The 20,186-nt window shown below is 42.8% G+C and overlaps 3 protein-coding genes across 3 annotated transcripts; 1 reads left to right on the forward strand and 2 right to left on the reverse strand.

Annotated features, from left to right (window-relative positions):
- Positions 1-1,477: 1,477 nt before the first annotated feature.
- LOC128708266 (small glutamine-rich tetratricopeptide repeat-containing protein beta-like) lies at positions 1,478-2,594 on the reverse strand. The gene is made up of 3 exons (XM_053803227.1): positions 2,230-2,594; positions 1,752-2,165; positions 1,478-1,685 (listed from the first exon to the last, which is right to left on the reverse strand). Exons 1-3 carry the CDS (start codon positions 2,592-2,594, stop codon positions 1,478-1,480), a joined length of 987 nt encoding a protein of 328 aa, XP_053659202.1.
- Positions 2,595-4,391: 1,797 nt separating this feature from the next.
- LOC128710218 (odorant receptor 94b-like) lies at positions 4,392-8,573 on the forward strand. Its single transcript, XM_053805265.1, has 4 exons — positions 4,392-4,425; positions 6,902-7,003; positions 7,317-8,440; positions 8,514-8,573. Exons 1-4 carry the CDS (start codon positions 4,392-4,394, stop codon positions 8,571-8,573), a joined length of 1,320 nt encoding a protein of 439 aa, XP_053661240.1.
- Positions 8,574-9,161: 588 nt separating this feature from the next.
- On the reverse strand, positions 9,162-10,412 carry LOC128710351 (odorant receptor 4-like). The gene is made up of 3 exons (XM_053805404.1): positions 10,114-10,412; positions 9,276-10,038; positions 9,162-9,203 (listed from the first exon to the last, which is right to left on the reverse strand). Exons 1-3 carry the CDS (start codon positions 10,410-10,412, stop codon positions 9,162-9,164), a joined length of 1,104 nt encoding a protein of 367 aa, XP_053661379.1.
- Positions 10,413-20,186: the final 9,774 nt, after the last annotated feature.

Genomic DNA, 20,186 nt, shown 5'->3' on the forward strand with positions numbered 1-20,186 from the left:
TGGGAACGTTTCGTCGGTACTACCTGTAAGCGCAAAAAAAAAAGAATGAAAGACTAAGCCCACGCCACGCTACTCTCCAAGTTCAACCATTGCCACCCACCCAGGCGCACAAGATGAACCACCTAACGCACCCACTCACTGGTAGGAAATGGCTTTAAATTACAGTGTGAAACAATGTGATTGTTTTTGCGTCCCTTTTTACTGCTAACAGCAACCCTCCCCGTCACTCCATAAAGGAAAAACATAAAATACGAACAAAATTTGCGTTAAAAACGCACGTGCGCGGGTGTTCGCATGAATCCGAACGTACCGAGACACATCAATCCAGGCAGTGAACTGATGGTTCGTGATCCATTGCATGGATCGTTACGGACTGCAGTGGAGCGGTATCATTCTCATACATTTATGACATCAACTGTACGGAGAATGCATCCCGAGCGAGAGAGAAAAGCAGACATTAGTGATCTTGATTCAACCTAGCAAGAAGATTTACATTACGTGGCATAATACACGCGTTCTGAAGTTCAAATAAATTAGCCTAGCCGTGCGTCCAACAAGGTTTCGTCTTTCTGATACACATCACCTCACCGGAAGGGGTGAGTATAGTTCTTATCAAACGTATCATAAAAACGCAACCCCTCCCGGCTGATGAGTGTCCGCCGCGAGCTAAGTGGGTTAACAAATTGTTCGATGAACTTTCAATTTTCTAGCTCGTAAATTAATCCACCAACGGCGACAGACTCGGAAGCACGACGAAGACACATAAAATGGGCGCCAAGGTGGCCAACATTAATTTGAAGAGCAAACATAAACTTTTACCTTTTGTCAACTCGGACCAACATCAGTCCGTACGGCTTTTAAAAGAGTCGAACATTTAACCTAGTTGCATGTTGTTCTCGGTACGATCGTATGTAAGCGCATGTTTGCAAACGGTCGTTATTTTTCTTACATCACACCTACGAAGGGTAAGGATCGATTGCAGAATACGAAATGAGTTTTCGGAAAGTTTGTGTCCGATGACGAACCGGTCATATACGCTCGGCGAGCCGCTTCTGTCGCACGTGATGATGTGCATGCGTTTTCTTTGCCTTTGAGTCCGCATGCATCCGTATGTTTGTGAGTGATTTTTATTAGTCATTATTTATACCTCCACTACAAAATGCGTGGTTGCCGGACCGGAAAGTAACGTTCGCTACCGCTTACTGGATGCTATATAATGGCCGTTACACTCATACACGACGATCGTCCAATAGTGACACAAATGGGGGAGAAGAACAAGATAAGGGAATTTCTTGTAACAAAGTATCGATCGTCCGTCTTCTAACGTAATGGAAGCTTTGGTTGGGGGCGGTAAATTTTACGCCCCGGGAACAAAGCGTATAACATACAAAACACAAAAACACATGCAAAAATGCTCCGGTGTTCCGCTATTACTACGATTTGGGAGGGTGGCTCCATCGGGAAAGGGTGAAAGAATTTACGAGGCCGATGGAGGTGGTGGTGGCGGTGGTTGACTGCCGTCCGGGTTGGGCGGATTGTTGCGGGGTAAGTTAATGCCGGCCTGTTCCATCTGGCGCGCGACATTGTTGAACAGTTCCGGATTTTCACTGCTCATCTGCATTGCCAAGCGCCGGCCTGTCTCCAGCAGTGCGTCCATATTGTTCATCCCTCCCAGCTGGCCCAATCTAAAACGAGAGAGTGATTAGACGACTGGTTCGTAGCAGCCCATCTGTGCCGGTTCCATCACTTACATGTTATGCATTGTCGGATCGCTCATCATACGGGTTGCCATTTGCACCATGTCCGGGTTGTTGATAACCGAAGCAAAATCAATGTTGGCTAGAGGATTACCACCGGCGCCCGCTGAAGGTCCGGGATTGCGCGAACGCTCCTCAAGGAACTGTTGCGACACACCCAGATTATTTTTGTAGTCTTGATTTTCCGGCTCGAGGCGTATCGCGTTCTGATACGCTGTGACCGCCTGTTTGTGTTCGTTCATCTTCGAGTACGCCAGTCCCAGCCTGCCCCAAGCCTTACTGTAGTTGGGATCGTGCCTAAGTGCCATCCGGCAGTCATCCGCTGCGCGAACATAATCACCCAGCCGGCTATATGCCGCTGCCCGGTTGCAATAAAATACCGGATTGGTTGCATCTAGATTGATGGCTCTGGAAAGTGTGACATGTATTAATGGAATATCAAAAACCGGACGTTTTGCTACGTTCGTCTCACTTTGTGTACGTGTTGAGGGCTTCCTGGTATTTCTCCTCCTTCATCAATCGATTGCCCTCGTTCTTTAGCACTTCCGCTTCCTGTTTACGTTCCGGCGAAACCTCTACGTACGTGCTCCGGTACAGTTCGTACAAGTCCACATGGTTCCGGGGGTCGTCTTCCTTTTTGACGCTCGCCTCTCCTCCCGTACCCGCCGCATCGTCACCATCGTTCAGCTCGTACACGTTTTCCAAGCACTGTATGGCCACTTCGATACTTTCCCGGGAGTCTTCGTTGAAGTTGGGTTGGTCGATTTGCTTCGCTAGGAAGCGGATGAACGAGCGGACGAAATACTTCGCATCCAGACCGATGGCGCTATCACTCATTGTTGAGCAGTTGTATTTCTGAAGGTAGTTAACAAAACTGACGTGGGCTGTGAGTTTTCACAGCGGGTGGAAAAGCACACGTATTGTTTGGAAAACGTTACTGGAAAACACAAAGCTGGGCAAGAATGGGATGCAAGCAGAAAGAGCAAGAAGAAGCGAATGTCATGATAATTTCCGACGGTATACGAAGTTTGACAACCGGAATAAAATCGAGTTTTGACCAAGGCACAGGGTATTGTGGTCTGGTGTGCACGTTGTGCAAACCAAAAAAACGAAAACAGTTTATGAGATTTAACTTTATAAACATTGTATTGTACTAAACGGGTTGTAACGGGTTGTAAAAATTTACCAAAATAGTTCCATCATTAGTTACAAAGTGAAAGCAAAATTAGCTTTGTTAATTAGCGTTGAAACTGCTAAAAACGAGCTCCATACAACTACATTTGATTTTTTCGACTAAATATGAAACCGATATGCACCAGTAATGATTATGTTGTCCCCACTTTGCAGAAATAATGTAATATATACCAATTTGAACGCTTATATTACAATAAATGCCAGTTGAATGAGCTTCAGACAGATTTTTAAATATGAAATTTATTAATTTCAAAAGCTGGGACATGAAATATTTCGCACTACGATGAAATATTTCAAGCTTTCAACATTTGAAAGGGACTACTCGGTCCTGCCGTGTGAAACAGACATCGTTACAAAATACATAACCGAACTACAAAAGATGTCCAAGTAAACAACCTTTATTTCTGAGTTATATAAAAAGTAGACCCCAAAATATACATTATGCTACGGTCTTTCGAAATATGAAGAAGGTATATTTATTACGTTTACTTATTTGAGCTCGGTAACACTTTTGGAATAATTTCCAGAGTTCTGCAATTCGTTCTACTCATCTCTTCAGAGATGCAACGTGAATTTATTTTTTACGTACACACTTCAATATAATACAGCACTTTCTAGTGCAACACATAATGTAAACTATCTAAAAGTTAATTATCACAATAGAACGTTGAATTGCATTCTAACAAATCTAATAACGAACAAATAAGCTAAAACAATCACCAAACAAACATCTTTGCAGGTGGGCTCAATTTTTTGTTCGTTGTCCTAAGGCTAGTGACTTTTTTTTTGGGACATTAGGATATTGCATAATTGAAAATAAATAAACTTCGTCCCAAGAGAGTGTGGAAATGGAACGACATAAAAAAATCTTCATTCTTGTTCGATTCCATTCATTTCCGAATTGGACGAAATTATCTTTATAACACTGTCCGTATTCGAAACTTGCTCATCGGGAGGCGTGTCAGGAAGGGAAAATTTATTTACATTTAATTTTCTGTTGACACCAGCCAACGTCCCAGCGTCCGGATGAGGAATTACAGGGTCCTGCGCCGTAGCGCTACAAATTTGCTAATGACTTGTCGTTAAAATAAACATTATCATTTCCCCTGTCCCCATTATTCACAGCGTCTCAAACCCAGGCCAGTTTTCCGTGCCGTGCGTGCCGTGCGTGATGTGTTCGATTATAATATCAACGGCGTAAGACGGTAACATAAGCGTGCCCGAGAAGGATAAGCTGGTACCGTGTGCCGTGAGCTGCGAATATATGAAACCAATTTTTGGGGCAAATACACTGAAATTCCTAAACAACTGGTTCGGAAGGAAAGTTTCGTCACTGTAACAGCGATTATTTGCATTTAAATTGCCACGCTGAATAGTTTCGCATGACGTAGGATAGTTGGGAGGCTCGGGACGCTTCAGTGACGCTGCTCATCAGCAAAGATGTTTGTACATGTCGTTAAGATCGCACCGATTGGTAAGTAAATGGAAGAACAACATCAAACGGAAGCAAACCGAAGAAAATCGTACACCTTCTCGCTTTACGCTTATCGGTCAAATTGTGGTGGCGGATTATAGAGGGAAAGTGGATAGAGTAGCAATTCCTGCCAGGAATTGCCTTCATCTTTCACGATTGATTCGCTGACGTAACAAAAGAAAAACCATCCTGCCTGTACTCGGCAAACATTATACGCGCGGTACTTATTTGATATTTTTGAAATATTACCTTCAAGATAATCGTTTGCCCCAAAAATGGGACGGTGAATTCATCCACGGAGAATACACACGGCACCGGAGAACCTGTAGAAAGCCATTGCTTTAAATCCCAATTGTATGAAGCGCGGGAGCATAGGCGGGCCCAGTTTTGTGGGCCCATCAACATAACGCACCGGCGGCGACCCTTTGTTACCGTCGATAGGCCATGGTAATTGTACATTCAGTCAAACAATGCAAAAGCGAAACATGAATAGAAAACAGAAAATATAGAAAGGATGTGCATTATTATCGTAAAATTTAATAGATTTGTCCTGCAAAATCTGTAATTGAATTCTCGCTCCTGCCCGTGTACTTTTTCCTGAGGGGAGCAACGAAGGACTTTTGATATATTTTTTTATTTATCCAAGGCTGTTTCCGTTCGAACGCGATTGGGACGGGCGCGTTACACCGGAAATGTTTATTATTTATTCATCTAGCTTTGTGCCGTGGCGTGGAAGGATTTCATGTTTTGAATGGAAAGCAATGCAGAATGCCAAGAATCAAGATTGGTACAGAGGGAGTACTAAGAGAATGGATAATGGTTAAGGGATAATACTATTTAGCCTTCCGAAAAGTTCCGAAATCATTGATGGTTCCAGAGATGAAGGATGAAGGGAGCATTTAAAATGACTTGCTTTATTTTTAAATGTGTCAAAGCTGTTATGCTTTGCAAACACTCACTTACTTATTTACTTACTTACTTACTTACTTACTTACTTACTTACTTACTTACTTACTTACTTACTTACTTACTTACTTACTTACTTACTTACTTACTTACTTACTTACTTACTTACTTACTTACTTACTTACTTACTTACTTACTTACTTACTTACTTACTTACTTACTTACTTACTTACTTACTTACTTACTTACTTACTTACTTACTTACTTACTTACTTACTTACTTACTTACTTACTTACTTACTTACTTACTTACTTACTTACTTACTTACTTACTTACTTACTTACTTACTTACTTACTTACTTGCTTACTTACTTACTTACTTACTTGCTTACATACTTACTTACTTACTTACTTACTTACTTACTTACTTACTTGCTTACATACTTACTTACTTACTTACTTACTTGCTTACATACTTACTTACTTACTTACTTACTTACTTACTTACTACTTATTGCATCGCTTTAAAACCGTTACATATCTTTACACCTTCTTCAACAATCCAATCAATCAGCCACAAACGCCATGAGAATCCACTTTTCCGTTACGGTTGGAGGATCCATTCGTTTGCGAGAGAATTCATGGTGTAGCACACTGTATCTACCAAGTCATTCATTACGATTGCTTATCGTGTGTAGAAAATTAAGACTAGAATTTTCACCATTTCGATCCTTCGTGGCCCTAAAGTGCACTTTCTTCCCAATTTAAAACTCATAAATAAATAAGAAACAAGCTACCCGTTTCTCGATGTCGCGTTTTGGTCTCAGCAACCGGCGTTGAATTCTTTCGAGTTTTCCGCCCATACACACGCACGCACGTTCGGTGGGGAATGAAATTAGAAAAGTTTCTGCATGACACACGCTTGACGTGCATTCATACGCTTCGGTACCATACTGTGTGGCCATGAAGCACTGTGGGTAAAATGTTAACGAGGTACTTTTCTAATAATAAAATTAAAGACTTGTTTCTTTAACCGTATTAACACGTGTTAATGAGTGTTCAACTATTCTGTATTTAGTTTGCGTAATATTTTTTTAACCATTTTAAGCATAAATTATTATTCCTCTATAACATTTGAAACGACTTCACATATGTAAGTTTTAATTATTTGATTCAAAAATTCTTACTTCAGTTAATTCCATTGTGCCGCCTGTATGGTCCGCTTCGGTTCAGTTTCAAAATTGCGATTGATTCCCTCCGGGACACTCCCGAACACGTCACGGTACGGCCAACGCCACCATGCAACCCCTCGGGCCCATCCCCGCCATGACTCATGATTATTTATTCATATGTGAAATTCTTTCTTCCGCTCTCATGCCCATCGACCAATGTGTGCCATCCGTGCCAACAAACAGAAACAAAACGCCCCCCTCCCAAACTTTCTAACTCTTTTTACTTTTCACTCGCCACGCTTGGGCGGTTTGAAGGATGCTGTATCGCGATAACACGATTGTTAATTACGACCTGCTATCCCGATCTAACGCCCGGCCTCTGCCCAAACCGTGAAAGTAGCTGGCAATAGCGCACGGGACACTTTTATTCTCGAATGCTCCGTTTTGTTGGTGGCATGGTGGGTGATGCGTCGCTTAAGGCTCCGGTTTGTGACGGTTGGCATATATGAATGGCATGTCTAATGCATTGCCCGTGTTCCGGCATCATGCCTTTCCACGTACTGCAACTTTTGCGATGATTTATCTACACGTCCTTGTTGGTGGTGGCACGTGATTGCGGTGATTTATTTGTATCGAGCAAATAGGTGCCGAAGAAAAGGGGTGTTGGGCGCGCGTACGGCACAGGATGTGTATGGACCGCACCTGCCACCGTATAGTGAACGTTCCCAGGCTCCAAGGAATGTGCAAGTTCTCAGGAGGATGGAAAGATTTCCCTATAAAAGTGAGCCACAGTTGCCGGACGGCACTGTAAGACTGTTACTGCTCCATCATGAAGAAGTTGGGCACTAGTGAAGGAAACTTGGAGTTCTTGTTTGCACTGATCTCCTCGCACATGAACGTGCTGAAGCTGAACATCCTGAACCCCGACTGGCGCCTATCCGTGCTGCCCGCCATAGTATTTGCAATGATCGGGTTTTTACCGTTTTTAACAGCATATTCGGTGTGCAAGTACTACCCAATTTTGGAGATCATAGTCGAGTGCCTGACGCAGACCTGTACGGGCATGCAGGTGTTATTTCGTACGTACTTTTATCTCTGCCAGCGTAACGTTTGCCGACAAATCGTGCGGGAGATGCGTGAGCAGCGGACCGCGTACGGTGCCAATCAAAACGATCGGATGGAACAGCTGTTCGAGCGTGCCACCGCACGGATGTTGTGTCTGTATCGGTTAGTCTACGCAATGTACTGTGGGTCGTTTTTCTTCCTACTGAGCCCGCTGATTATTCCCGATCCGCGCAAGAGTAGCCTTCCGTTGGCTTTTCAGCTACCGTTTCTGCCGCCGGATGAAAACTTGCTGTACTGGTGTCTGAACTATTTGCATCACATCAGTCTCAACATCATTGGCATTCATCATCTCGCGCCGATGGACGGTGTCGTGCTACTGGCATTGATCAGCATCAGCACGAGAATCAATGCTCTGCAACTGATGCTGGAGGAACTGGATGGGAAGATTGCCGAATCGGAATGGCAACAGACGGAACATCTTGAACCGTACCTGGACCGTATCATCGAGCTGCACAGTGACATGAAGCGGTTTGCCGAGCTCGTAAAGACTACCTTCCAATTGCATTTCTTCTCGATCATCACCATGATCTGCTTGATCCTCTGCATGTGCCTGAACGTGATCGTCATCCAGCCGAAAAACTCGATCTATCCGCTGATGGTGGCTTCGATCGTGCAGTTGCTGGTTGTGTGTCTGTTCGGCAACATACTGCTCATTGCCAACGATCGGCTACCGGCTAGCATTTACGGGATACAGTGGTACCGGCTCACCGTCGCACAGCAGAAGAAGATTCTGTTCTTGATGGCTAACGCGCAGACAGACATAGAGATGAGCGGCGTGTTTATGCCGGTAAACATGACATCGTTCGTGGCGGTAGGTGTTCGGTGTGGAAGGTGATAGGTACAGGTGGAACTTATGGGTACTGTTCTTTGCTCTTTGATTGCAGGTCCTGCGAGCAGCCTATTCGTACTTTACCATACTCAATAGAAGTGCCTATATGTCGTAGGGAAATATATTGATCCGAAACTATTGAATGAATCTTTACCACGCAGCAGTTTGCAATCATGGTTGATTCAATTTTTGCTCTATAATTGGTTCAATTTGAATGTTTTTTTCCTGTACAGTTGGCGAAATATTAGTGACATTACCTTCGTTTGCTTACGTATTTACGCCTGAAGGTATGCAATGCATCAATATATCTTCTGCTACATGGCTAATTTTGTAGATCTTTAACCAAAGGTATATGAAATCTCTCTTCCATTCGTGCGCTTAAAGGACCAGAACATAGTGAAACATTCACCGATAATCGAATCCTTGTTAGTGCCTATTTCGAAGTTTTGCATCGTTATTATAGCTTATTGCATATTTTTTTTAGGCGCCAAGCATCAAACATGCGATATTGTACTAGATGGTGTGCTGCAGTTTGGAACTCCTAGTGAAGGCTTTGTAACTATTTATTATCCCTGCTTTGTAGTTTTTCGTTGCGCTTGTGCACCTATATAACCTATATAACAACAATAAAGGCTTATATCTGCATAGAAACTCTTGTTTTAGAGTCGGTACATCTGTTACCTAGAAAGAACTTCACCCGAACTTAGTGCAGCAGTGTGAAATATGAATAACTTGCCTTAATAACCTGTAAGAAGATGCAGCAATGGGTAGCGTTAGTGAAACAGTTTTAAAGTTAGCTTCATCTTTATCACCTTACCGACATAAAGCTGGACAAGATCAATGGCATGAAGATGCCGTTCAGCATCTGTGGTTTTTGTGCATTTGCAATCATAAACATAAACAGTTTTTGCTCCGACACAGGCATCAAGTACCAATCGATGGAGTACAGACAGTCTGACAGTGAATCACTCTCGATCAGCAATAGATTACCGCAGAAGCAGAGCAGAAACAGCTGAAAGGCGACTGATAGCAGATAGAATCCGATCGGTTGCATTATATCGACGGCGATCACGTTCAACCCCATGCACAGAATTACACAGACGAGACCGAAGTCTACCAGCAAATCTAGATAGTACGTTTGTTCCAGCAGACGAACGAAGGTTTTGATGCTTTGGTGCGTCTTGCAGATACGCACCAGCTCTCGGTGTAGGTCGGCTTGTTCTACACCGGTGTCGAGCTCCTGAAAGCATAGCTTTAGTCCCTTGATCTGGTAGACGGCGGCCAACATGGACAGCACGAGTATGCCATCCACCGCGACCAGAAACATCACACATATTAAGTTGATGAATGTATGAAAGGCGTAGTTAATGTGCCAGTACGGTGCAACATCATGGGGCATATGTGGTATGTACACCGCCAGTGGTAAATTGCTTTTATTCGGGTCGGGATACAGGATCGGGATCAGCTCGAACATCATCGTGGAAAGATATATGCCGCCAATCATGTGCAGCGATACCGATACCACCTTGTAGAATTGGTTCGCAAGCTTCTTGAAGCTTTCGCTATGGCTGAAAAGATTGCTTTCGAATAGCAAAGAACAAATAGCGGTAGAAAGTAGCGTGCAATAGTGTACTATCCAGAGCAACACTACTTACTTTTGATTTCCAATGGCTTCAATCGCTTCATTCAGCATTTTGCGATGGTATATGAGCAGCCTCATCCGGATGACAATTTCCAGTCCGACCGCCGATACCGAAAAGCATTCGGTGAACACTCCGAACGCATCCAGGTGCGTTTTCAAAAATAAGAAACTCCCATAATGCTGGAATGCAAATATACTGATAATGCACATCGTCAGCGGTGACACCTTCCAGTTCGTATCGAGCACGTCAAGGCCGAGTAGTTTTAAGGGCCAGCGGAGAAAGTTGAGAATCTGTACCATTTCTTGATCCATGGCGCTACACTTTTCGACAAATGGAAAATGTTGAACTCGCACTCGAAATAACTGACCGACCGGTGGTTTATGGAGTGCATTTATATAGAGGTTTCTGAGAAGGAATATGGAACAGTCTATAATCAGTGAAATGTATAATCAGCAACTTGAACGAATTGATTATATGCTTGGAGGTTTGGTTGCATTGTTACATTGTTGTTATATAACAAAAATCTTCATGCGAATGATAGATCGACGTAATTTTTATTTCATTAAAAAATATCGCGTTTGTACATAAATTTATATTAGATTTCGAAGCTGAAATAATGTTTTACTAGTTGTTCGATTAATAAAGAGATTAAATCGGTCAGTGTAGAATACGCCTAAATGTATACTATGTACTATCTCTCTCTCTCTATCTAGACTGTCTGCTGTACGAAAGGGATATAAAAAAAGATCGCTAACAGCAATTCTATTTTCTTATCCGGGTTCCTGCTAATACATTTTCGTATTTCAGAAATGTAAACATGAAAGGGATTTAAGCTTTGATAAGTACATTTCTTATAACATATCTAAATTGTTGCTGAAAAATCGGGCTGGGAGTGAGGTTAATTTTTTATACCGTTACAAAACAGTTCTTGTTGTCCATGAGAATTACACAACAGCATTCTTCATCGCTCAGGTGCTTAAAGACCAGATGCTTTCCAAATCATTATCATAAAATGGTAAAATCGATCGATTCGAATTTACTGTGGCTATGCAGTGCAAGTGTTTCATTTCGCACCTCCGGGTCGTTAGGACTAAATTGCGGGTTCCACGTGCCCACAACAACGTTCACTCGTTGCAAGTAGTTTAAAAAATTCCCAACCGTATTCTTATGGTTATGTCTTCCGATGTAGTAGTTTGTTCATGAGCTTCATACCAATTCCCCTGTCTAATCCCTGTTTACGTTCCACTTCCAGTGCGTAGTGTACAGTCCTGCACGATGACGCATTTTCCACGTTCCAGTGAATCAGTGGACGACCGCCGCGTGTCGTACGCGGCCGCAAAAGCGAGCAGCTAATTGTCATCTCGGTTTCCTGACAGCTCGTTACAATCCGAATGTCTGCCCTGCTCGGTGCCATTATCCAATGGAGTGGGGTTTGCTTTTGCATCTGACAGGTAGCGGAAGATGGCTTTAATTAAAATCTCTCGTAACCGGAACCCGAACTCAGGACTCGGCCATGTCTTACACACCGAACATTGGGCTGAAAATCGAGTGATATTTGTTTGCTATTTGCTTAACCAATCTAACCCCGGACACTTCCCAATCACCAACACCGCGTCGTAGTGTCCGTTTCCCTTACACCCTACGTGTATAAGCATAAATGTGCCCCTGCGACTGTGGCTGTGTTTTCATAAAAAAAGGAAAGAGTTAACAAGCAAAAACTACAATCACCGCAAGCAAGATCTTTGCCATGGAAGGGCGAAAGGGCGTAAAAATACAACCGAAAAGGTGGCGAGTGAAAGTGCAAACAAAACCATAAACTGTACGGCAATATGATGCCAAAGTGCAGGAGACGGGACCGCGTCATACTTGCGCGTCACATTCAGTGACACCGCGCCACTGCGGGGTGAAGTGATTGCCGCGAGCACGCCAAATTTTATGGCCGAGGGTTGTTCGGCGTTGTTCGCCTCTTGTCAGCGTCGTTTGATGTAATCTTTGCGTAGCAGCGTAACAGCAGCTTCCGCCTGACATACGCGCATGAAACGGGGGGTTTGGTACGCAACTTTTGAACGAACGGTTTGGGGGGAGAGTGGCGAAAATGTGACTTTTGGAACGGGTTTGGAAAAATCCAGACGAAACCATTGTAAAGGATCGCCTGTTGGTGGGTGCAAAAGGGAAAGCCGTTTCCATTTCCACCCTTAAAGATAATGATAAAATTATGTTCATCTCAATCATCTGTGCAAATAAAGTTCGGGTCGTTTTAATTAAGCAAGATTAAATTATCTCTCAGCTCGTTGTACCGAGGTTGACTTTACGCGCACTAAACGAAAGGATTAAATCAAATGAAAGGCGCCACCGCCGCTTTCGCACCGGCCTCGGGGGAAGGAACGGACCGGGGGGTTCGGTTTGTTCCGAAGAGTGAAACAATATTTAAATAAGTTTGTAAAACAAACCCGGTCAATGCGGAGTCCACATCGTACCGTGTACTGAGGAGGAGTGAGAGACGTTTTTCACCGCGTTGGCCCCTTTTTGAACGTGTCAGCGCTGGCAGGTTGTATCGTTTAATCAGCAACATTCCAGCGAATTTGGAACCAATTTTCAATACGAGCGCCATCACATGATTAAACTCATCATACCCGATGCCCGGTTCCCAATAGTCTCCGATTCGATAGGAAAGAATGCGCGCAAATCCACCAACCTGTAGACGAATAGGATGGCCATAAATCTTTCGCCAGGCTATTTCTCATTCCCGTGCTACTCGTGAGCACTGGTGGCCGGAAATTAATTTGACTTTCCTTCCTCTCCCCCCTCCCCCATCCCAAACGTGTTGTTGCGAGAAGGATTCGTACGGGTTTTCCACATTGTTGTGCTGTCACTGGCATTGCGCACGATGTGTACGTGTATTTGCGATTCGATTATTTATTTGTTTGTGGCAAAGTCGCGAAAAAACGGCACCCACCGATGGTAGGGTTTTGGAGTTGCGAACTGGAAAATTGAGAGGGAAAATCTCTAGATGTGCTAGTCTAGGTCGCGAATGACATAAATCCCGCCCGCCTGACAGCATCGAAGGCCTTGAACCGTTGGCGTTGCTCGGTGCCGTTACGCATATGGAACGGGAAAGCACAGAACGTATGTCCTGCTTCCGTGCCAAATACGAGCACGATTGGGGCTAACGGGGCACCACACTGCATGGGGAGCGTTTACGATTTCGCCAGCCTTTCTTCCGGGAGTTTGTTGATTTATTTTCGAACCTATTGTTCCGCGTGCGCGCCCTCGGGCCAAAAACCGCGTCACCCCGTTTGCTAAGTGGCCGGAAGTGAGTTGACAGGAGACAAGCGTGTCTTGAGAGGTACTCCCCGACGCATTGTGCTGTAAGATAACTAGCCGGGGAAATGTTGAGCAGCAATGCGCAGGGAAATCCAATCAACCGCTGCGCTATTGTGTTTTGGGTGGAACTTTTTTTGTGTCAGGACTTGTTCCTTTTAAGCTCAACATACTGCCTCATTTGAACAAGTACCGTCTTCGCCGTCTATTCTTCGAGAGCCAATTTGGTGGAAAATTACACCCGAAAAGACTAACATAAACAGTAAACAAAAAAAGGATAAGCTAAAAATAATATTGAACAGGAAAAAGAAATCACAAAAAACGCTCATTTTGTTAAAAAAAACAGAAAAAAAGAAAAACTATAAAGTACTTGCTAAAGGAAAGCGCCCCGAAGGGTGCACTGTTAAAATCGAAAACAAAAGAGATGAATTGAATTAGAGAAGTAGAAGGAAAAAATCGAAATGTTGATACCCAAACTGGCACACCAGCGGTGTCACGCACCAACTGTTGCCATTCAACCCTTTCCTAATCTTTAAATTTTCTCATCCCCCCCCCCATATATCAGGACGTGAAATTAGCGAATGAATTAGTGCCTGGAGGGCCAACAAACAATGTATCCTTCAAAACACCAATAGCCAAAAAAAAAACCTTTCAATGAGAAAACAACATTTCAAGTCGAAAGAAATCAAGTCCAATGTTGGGAAGAAAACAACACCGAAAGGGGGGGTAAAATTACAAAAAAAGAGATTACAAAACTTTAAGCCATCCGCGAACCACACTGCGCGATCCGTGACTGGGTACACCGGGGACTAATTAACAGTTCCAGCAGTTGAAGCTGTGTGCGCTTTTTTTTGTGTGTGCCTGTGTATGTGTGTGTGTGGGAGAGCATAAATCATATCACTTTCCGACCAAAAACCAAACGGGGCCTCGGCGCCCGATGGAATGGGGTGATGAGTGAAATTAAAATTAGGAAATACCTACAGCGAACGTTACTCTTTTTCGTTTACGGGATATTTTTTTTTATTGTCGTCCATACCAACAATCCTTTCCATTGCTTGCGCTTCGGCGTATTTGCATATCATTTGCATAAGAAAGTCGGACGCTTTATAGAATATTTGTTTCCTTTCCGAAGGTTCTTTTTTGTTTCGCTTGCTTCTTTCGGCACACTAATCGCTTGCTTTCGGTTCCTGTTATTGTTTTCTTGCGCTTCATTTGCTAGCAGCTGGTGTTCAGTAAGGTTTCCTATTGGAAAAGGGTTTTTTTTTGTTTGTAAGAAGGGATAAGATATGATGTTTGGCGAAGCAGCAGGTGAAATGAGTTTGCAGAATATTAAGTAATTCGGTTTAAGAGTTTAAGAATACATTCGTCGTTTGTAGAATTGCAAATATTGGTAAAAAAACATCGTCAATGACAATCATTCTTAAAGGTAGAAAAAGTCGTTGCATACATACAGGCGTTAAAATTCCTAACGCAACTCAAGACAAATCTATTCTAAATACAAAATTCAATAGATTATAAAAAGGTACGAGAAGTATTGAGTATTGATAAGAAGTACATAAATTTGAAAAACCTGATTTATAGATACATAAATAGTTCGAATAATTTGTTCATAAGATTAATAATAGTTTAAACCCAAACCAATCAAAAATAGTTCATATTTAGTTGATATGGATTAATCGAGGATTTTTGCTTGAAATAACACATTCTAGGACAATTAATACGCATTTGCAACCAATATTTATGGACTTTCCAATGGTTGAATTTAAATTGAAATTTTTTAATTTCCATCTTTTTATTTGATTTTAGTTTTCATCTATTTCGTTACATGTTATCGAATGGTTTTATTTTTTAAATCAAATTATCTTTTCAGCTCTCCCATTCTCTTAGTTTTGAATCTCTATTCCTAGGTCGTAAAACTTATCTTTTTTTATAATATTGCAGGTTAGCCAGTCATTACTATGAGCTTCTATTTACGATCATCCGCGGGTACACGACCATCGGGTTGCGAAACCTCAAGCCCGTTAGGATCATCTCATTCGTCTTAAATTTAATTCTTAAACCTTTAATCCAATATTGTTTCTTGTTTAGATGACGTTGATACTATTAACTGGTGTACAAAATGCTTGTCTAACTTGAATGCCATCTACACGGTATGAAACGATTGGGTTGTAATCGTTACATGAGACGCACCACTCAACGAGCGTCTTTTACTACAGTGACTGGAACAGTGGTTAAAATAGGAATTAAAAATTCCTTCAACAAATCACACCGAAATAGCTTAAGCGTACCTATTTTACGACCACCGAGGAAAGGGAACGCGGCTGAGCGACGCCCATAAACTAACCGCCCACAGATAAGGATGAACATTGGGCGGGATGCTTTCGGAGTAGGAAGTTTTGCCTCATTCCCCGTTCTCGATATCACGCTGATTAAGAGGATTTTTATTCGATGCGCAGCAAGAAGTGACGGCCGTTAAAAAAACCCTTTCGCTAAGCCTAAATCGCTTTCTTCGGTTCGGTGGGTTATTGTGTCCACCCTGTTTTTTCCTTCCCCGAATGGGACGTCTTTTTGTGGTATTGTAGTCGGGACTGGGTGTGCGCGTGTGTTGCGGGGTAGATTTATCTACCGGAAAACCTGTGTTCACCGCCAAGGGACTTACCGTAAATTTTCCCACAACCTTTCCCGCAAACTCTCCCGGTTTTGGGCTCGAGATGGGCGAGAATGTGCGTTAATTAACTTCTGATCTGCGGGATCGGTTTGTTTCGGGCTGGGCGTACAATATTCACTGCAAGAAAAACGTATTACAGCTTCCGGTGGGATGGGAAGCAATGGTAAGAATTTCCCATTTTCGTAATCCGTAAAAATGTGTTAATTATTACGTCGAAGAATTGAATTTCACTAACGGCAACCAAAGTTTGGAATGAAATATTTCAGCAGTAAGTTAGGGAGAAATTAAAAATAAAATGCGAAAAATGCTCAAGAAGTGGAATTATTTTAGGAACGTCACGGATCTGGCAATGGGTTGCGCAGTCAATGCTCCACAAGAAAGTCAAACTCCTCGCACTGATCATCGAGCCCAGAGGGGAATTTGGAAAACAAATCCTGAATATTATTTATTTGCCAAAAATGCTAAATGCGAACATTTATTCACTGCTTTGCTATCTACCCAACGCTGTACGGTCGGAATTCTCACACATCCTTTATGGAAAAATCGTTCCAAGGGAGAGGGTTGTGGTTTTTCGTTTTCCATTCCCCAGAACAAGACGCACGGTCACTGGAAGTGAGAATGATTAACAATCTATAAGCATTCGATAAACATAATCTTTATGCCATAAATCTTTCCGTTGCCGTGTGTGTGTGTTTTTAAATTGGGTACAGGAATTGGAAAGGATTTCAATTTTCGGATGCCCAAGTGTATCGGCGAATAAGTGAAATATGTGTCGGGATTAGGTGCGGAATGAGAATGTCTTCCTTTGCTGCACCTTCCAGCGCTCGGTGGGCTTGGTGTGGTATTCTTCTCCTATTTCTTGTGACGTTTAAAGTCTTTCGCAAGAGTGTTTTGAATAGAAGTGACATGATAAACGAGACTGAGATTTACTATGCAGCTTCCCTTAACCGGATAGAGGACTGCTTCATTTTGTTCCATCTACCTTTACGGCACCTCCCTTCCCTTAATGCATTAATCTCGTAACCCCCAAAAAAAACCATAATGCACTGTTCGTGGTGGTTCAATTTGTGCACAATTGAATTTCCTGCCTCCATTATGGTCCATTTCGGTACCAGCAAAACCGAACTACGGAAAACAGCGCATATAAACACAATGAAAAACAAGCAGGTTGGTGGTTTTGTTGTTGAGGGGATTTCACTTTAAAAAGAAAAAAAAAGAAGGAATGTCCGATACCATATGTGACGGTGACAACATCAAACAGGAAAGCCACTCAAGCCACGGGATCGCGATTTTGCCTTCATGTGGTTCTTTCAATTCTTTCGTTTGAGTTAGAACCTTAATCAAAAAATTATATCTCTTAGAATTCGCTTCTCCAACTAAGGCTTTACGGATGAAGTATTGAATTTCGATGTGTACTTGAGTGTTTTAAAAGTTCCTACCATCCATATCATTTGCCGGGCAGCTCACTGCTTTGTGACCAGTTCAATAGCTGATGCAATCACACGTTTCGCATCGAAAACACAGGCTACTTGTACGCAATGCGTGAATGTCCCTTGTGTGAAGCATCGGTGCTTCCCGGTGTGTCAAATTAATACACCAGGGGGTAGAAATGTTTTCTTTATGATGGGTAAAATTTAAAATAAATAAATCCCACCCCCTCTTTCGGTTGCTTTCCAATAGAAGCAAAAAACCCCAATGCGATTAGGGGTTCCGTATTGAATTACAGGTTTCCGATAAACAGGATAATGGCAAGCAGCACTGCAGCGAAGACCATTTGGCGGATGAAGCAGGCCGTTTCTGCTTTGTGTATGATACGGCCGCTCATCAACCTGTCCCTTGCTAATCGAAAGAGATTTGGAAAGTATTTCAAAAATCACCACCACCCCCCGCCCCCTGAAAATCGACACATCGACGGAATCACTACCGGCCTCGGCGGTCGGCGACCGTTGTCAAGTGTCCGCGTGAATGAAGACAGCGATCGGAAAATAGACATTTTATGGTAATTTTATGGCCACTCGGCCCCAAACAGAACATCCAAAAGCAGCCGGAGCTGAACGTTTTTATCATAATTTAGCAATATTCTTGAATAGATAAAACCACACCGCTGGCGGGTGCTAACCGGGGGGAGCTATTCATACTGCGCCGGTACCATTTCGCATGAGTTGTGACAAAGAAATGTTTTTGAAGTAAGTTTAAGCGGTTGTTTATTAGCCTTCCGTGCAGTGACGCCCCTGGCCAGTGGGTGATTATGATAGTAATAATGTGTCATTTGCGTACCCCTCTGCTAAGTAGGCTTAAGCTGGCAATCACTCTATTCAGAAAATCATGATTCACGATCGAAAGTCGGTGAAAGTGTTGGAAAATTTGCACGTGAAGCACTTTCGTTCGTGGCTGGGCGTTGGTGTTTGGTGTTCGGGAATTTGCGGGGATCGGAATTTTTAATTACAACCACAGTGATCCGGTGATCACTTTTTTCAAGCATTCGGCAGACATATCCCACCATTGAGCGCACGGGATTGACATTAATCAAATTAAACTTTAAATGCCTTCCGTTTCGTACCACTCGGAGTACGAGCACCCGTTCAGGGCTGGGGTATTCGAGCGAGTTTTGCCCAACTGTCATCAACCACTCGCTCATTAACCACGGGCAATAAAATTCGAATAAAAATAATCCCATTCCAGGACTAGCTTTCCCCGATGCAAGCGATACCGAGCCATCCTACTGTGCGAGTTCCGTCGAGTAATTAAATCAATCTCATTTGAATTCCACCGCTAGCTAGAAGTGACGGTAGCATCGAATCTGCCATTTCTCTTCTATGTTCCCTCGGTATTCCAGGTTTCCAAGGAGACGGGTGGGTTTTTTTCGCATTCAAAAAATTTCCCTTAAACGGCCTACTGTTTGGATGCGAAGATTTTTTATTTCGACTCTCTTTCGTTGGGTGGAAGGACTAGCAGGACGAGCGTAATTTACAATCTTGTTAATCAGAATTTTACGTCTTTTTTATCTTTTCGTGCTTCAAACTCCTGCGCTAGGACACCAGTGCTTCGATTTTTTTCTGGACATTCCTCCGACGTCCATCCAGCATTTGGGTTCGAAATGGTTTGAGCATTTCATTCCGCCCAAAATAGAAGTGTTTTCGCCTAATGTTCCAAAATGGAAACCATAAAAAATGGAATGCACATTCTACGGATGAGGGATTGATGAATACATTTTGTACGTGTACTGGTCTAATTAGTGTTTCGTGGTCAGAAGGACAAGTACTTGTTACGGGTTTGACCGTGGCATAAGCATCCCGTTCCAGCACTGCAAGGGAAGGTGCTCCTTTTTAAAACGATCGTTAAAAAAAACGTCCATCCACACGCTTAAAGGACCGTGAATCGTAAATCGCGTATTATAAAAATTCTATTCACCGCGAAAGCTAATGGCATGCGGCATACGCTAGGGAGTCCAAAATGTCTTCTTTATGTACGTCTCTTAAATATTGCTGATTGATGGTAATGAGAATTAGTGCAAGATGAGAGTCTTTTTTTTGCGAACAGGACATCGTCGTGAAAATTAATCGTCGTGAAAGAATCTTCTAATTGCATGTCCCTTTATAGCGTTATCGAAGGTACACGCTTTGGTCGTACCAAGTGTTGTTCTTCTAGTGGCGTTGGTTACTTTCTAAACGCAAGCAACACACGAGGGACAAGTAAGTATTTTGGGGAAAAATTATTTGATTTAATTGCTGCTGCTTTTTACATAAAAGCGATGGTTTCGTTTACGTTTCCCATCGTGAATCTGTAAATGACAGGACATTGCGGACAGCTTGCGGAGTACTTCAGATGTCAATATGCTTAAAATTTCCGTACGCTTTGTTACTACGATACAAACGAAGCCAATATAGACAATCGTAGAAGGTTGCGCCATTTGCAACAAACTCTCCACAAACATAAAAACTTACGAAAAATATGATAGCCCGGTACACGTTGCAGATGAGAGTGTTTGCTTTGATTTCGAAAACTCCTTCACGGCATTCGTCCACCAGCAGCACACGGCCGCTATTTGGATGCGGTTCAAACCTTTTGCACCTCATTCCTTTTAAACGCAATTTAT

Source organism: Anopheles marshallii, chromosome 2, assembly GCF_943734725.1.
Source record: "Anopheles marshallii chromosome 2, idAnoMarsDA_429_01, whole genome shotgun sequence".
Taxonomy (NCBI): Eukaryota; Metazoa; Arthropoda; class Insecta; order Diptera; family Culicidae; genus Anopheles; species Anopheles marshallii.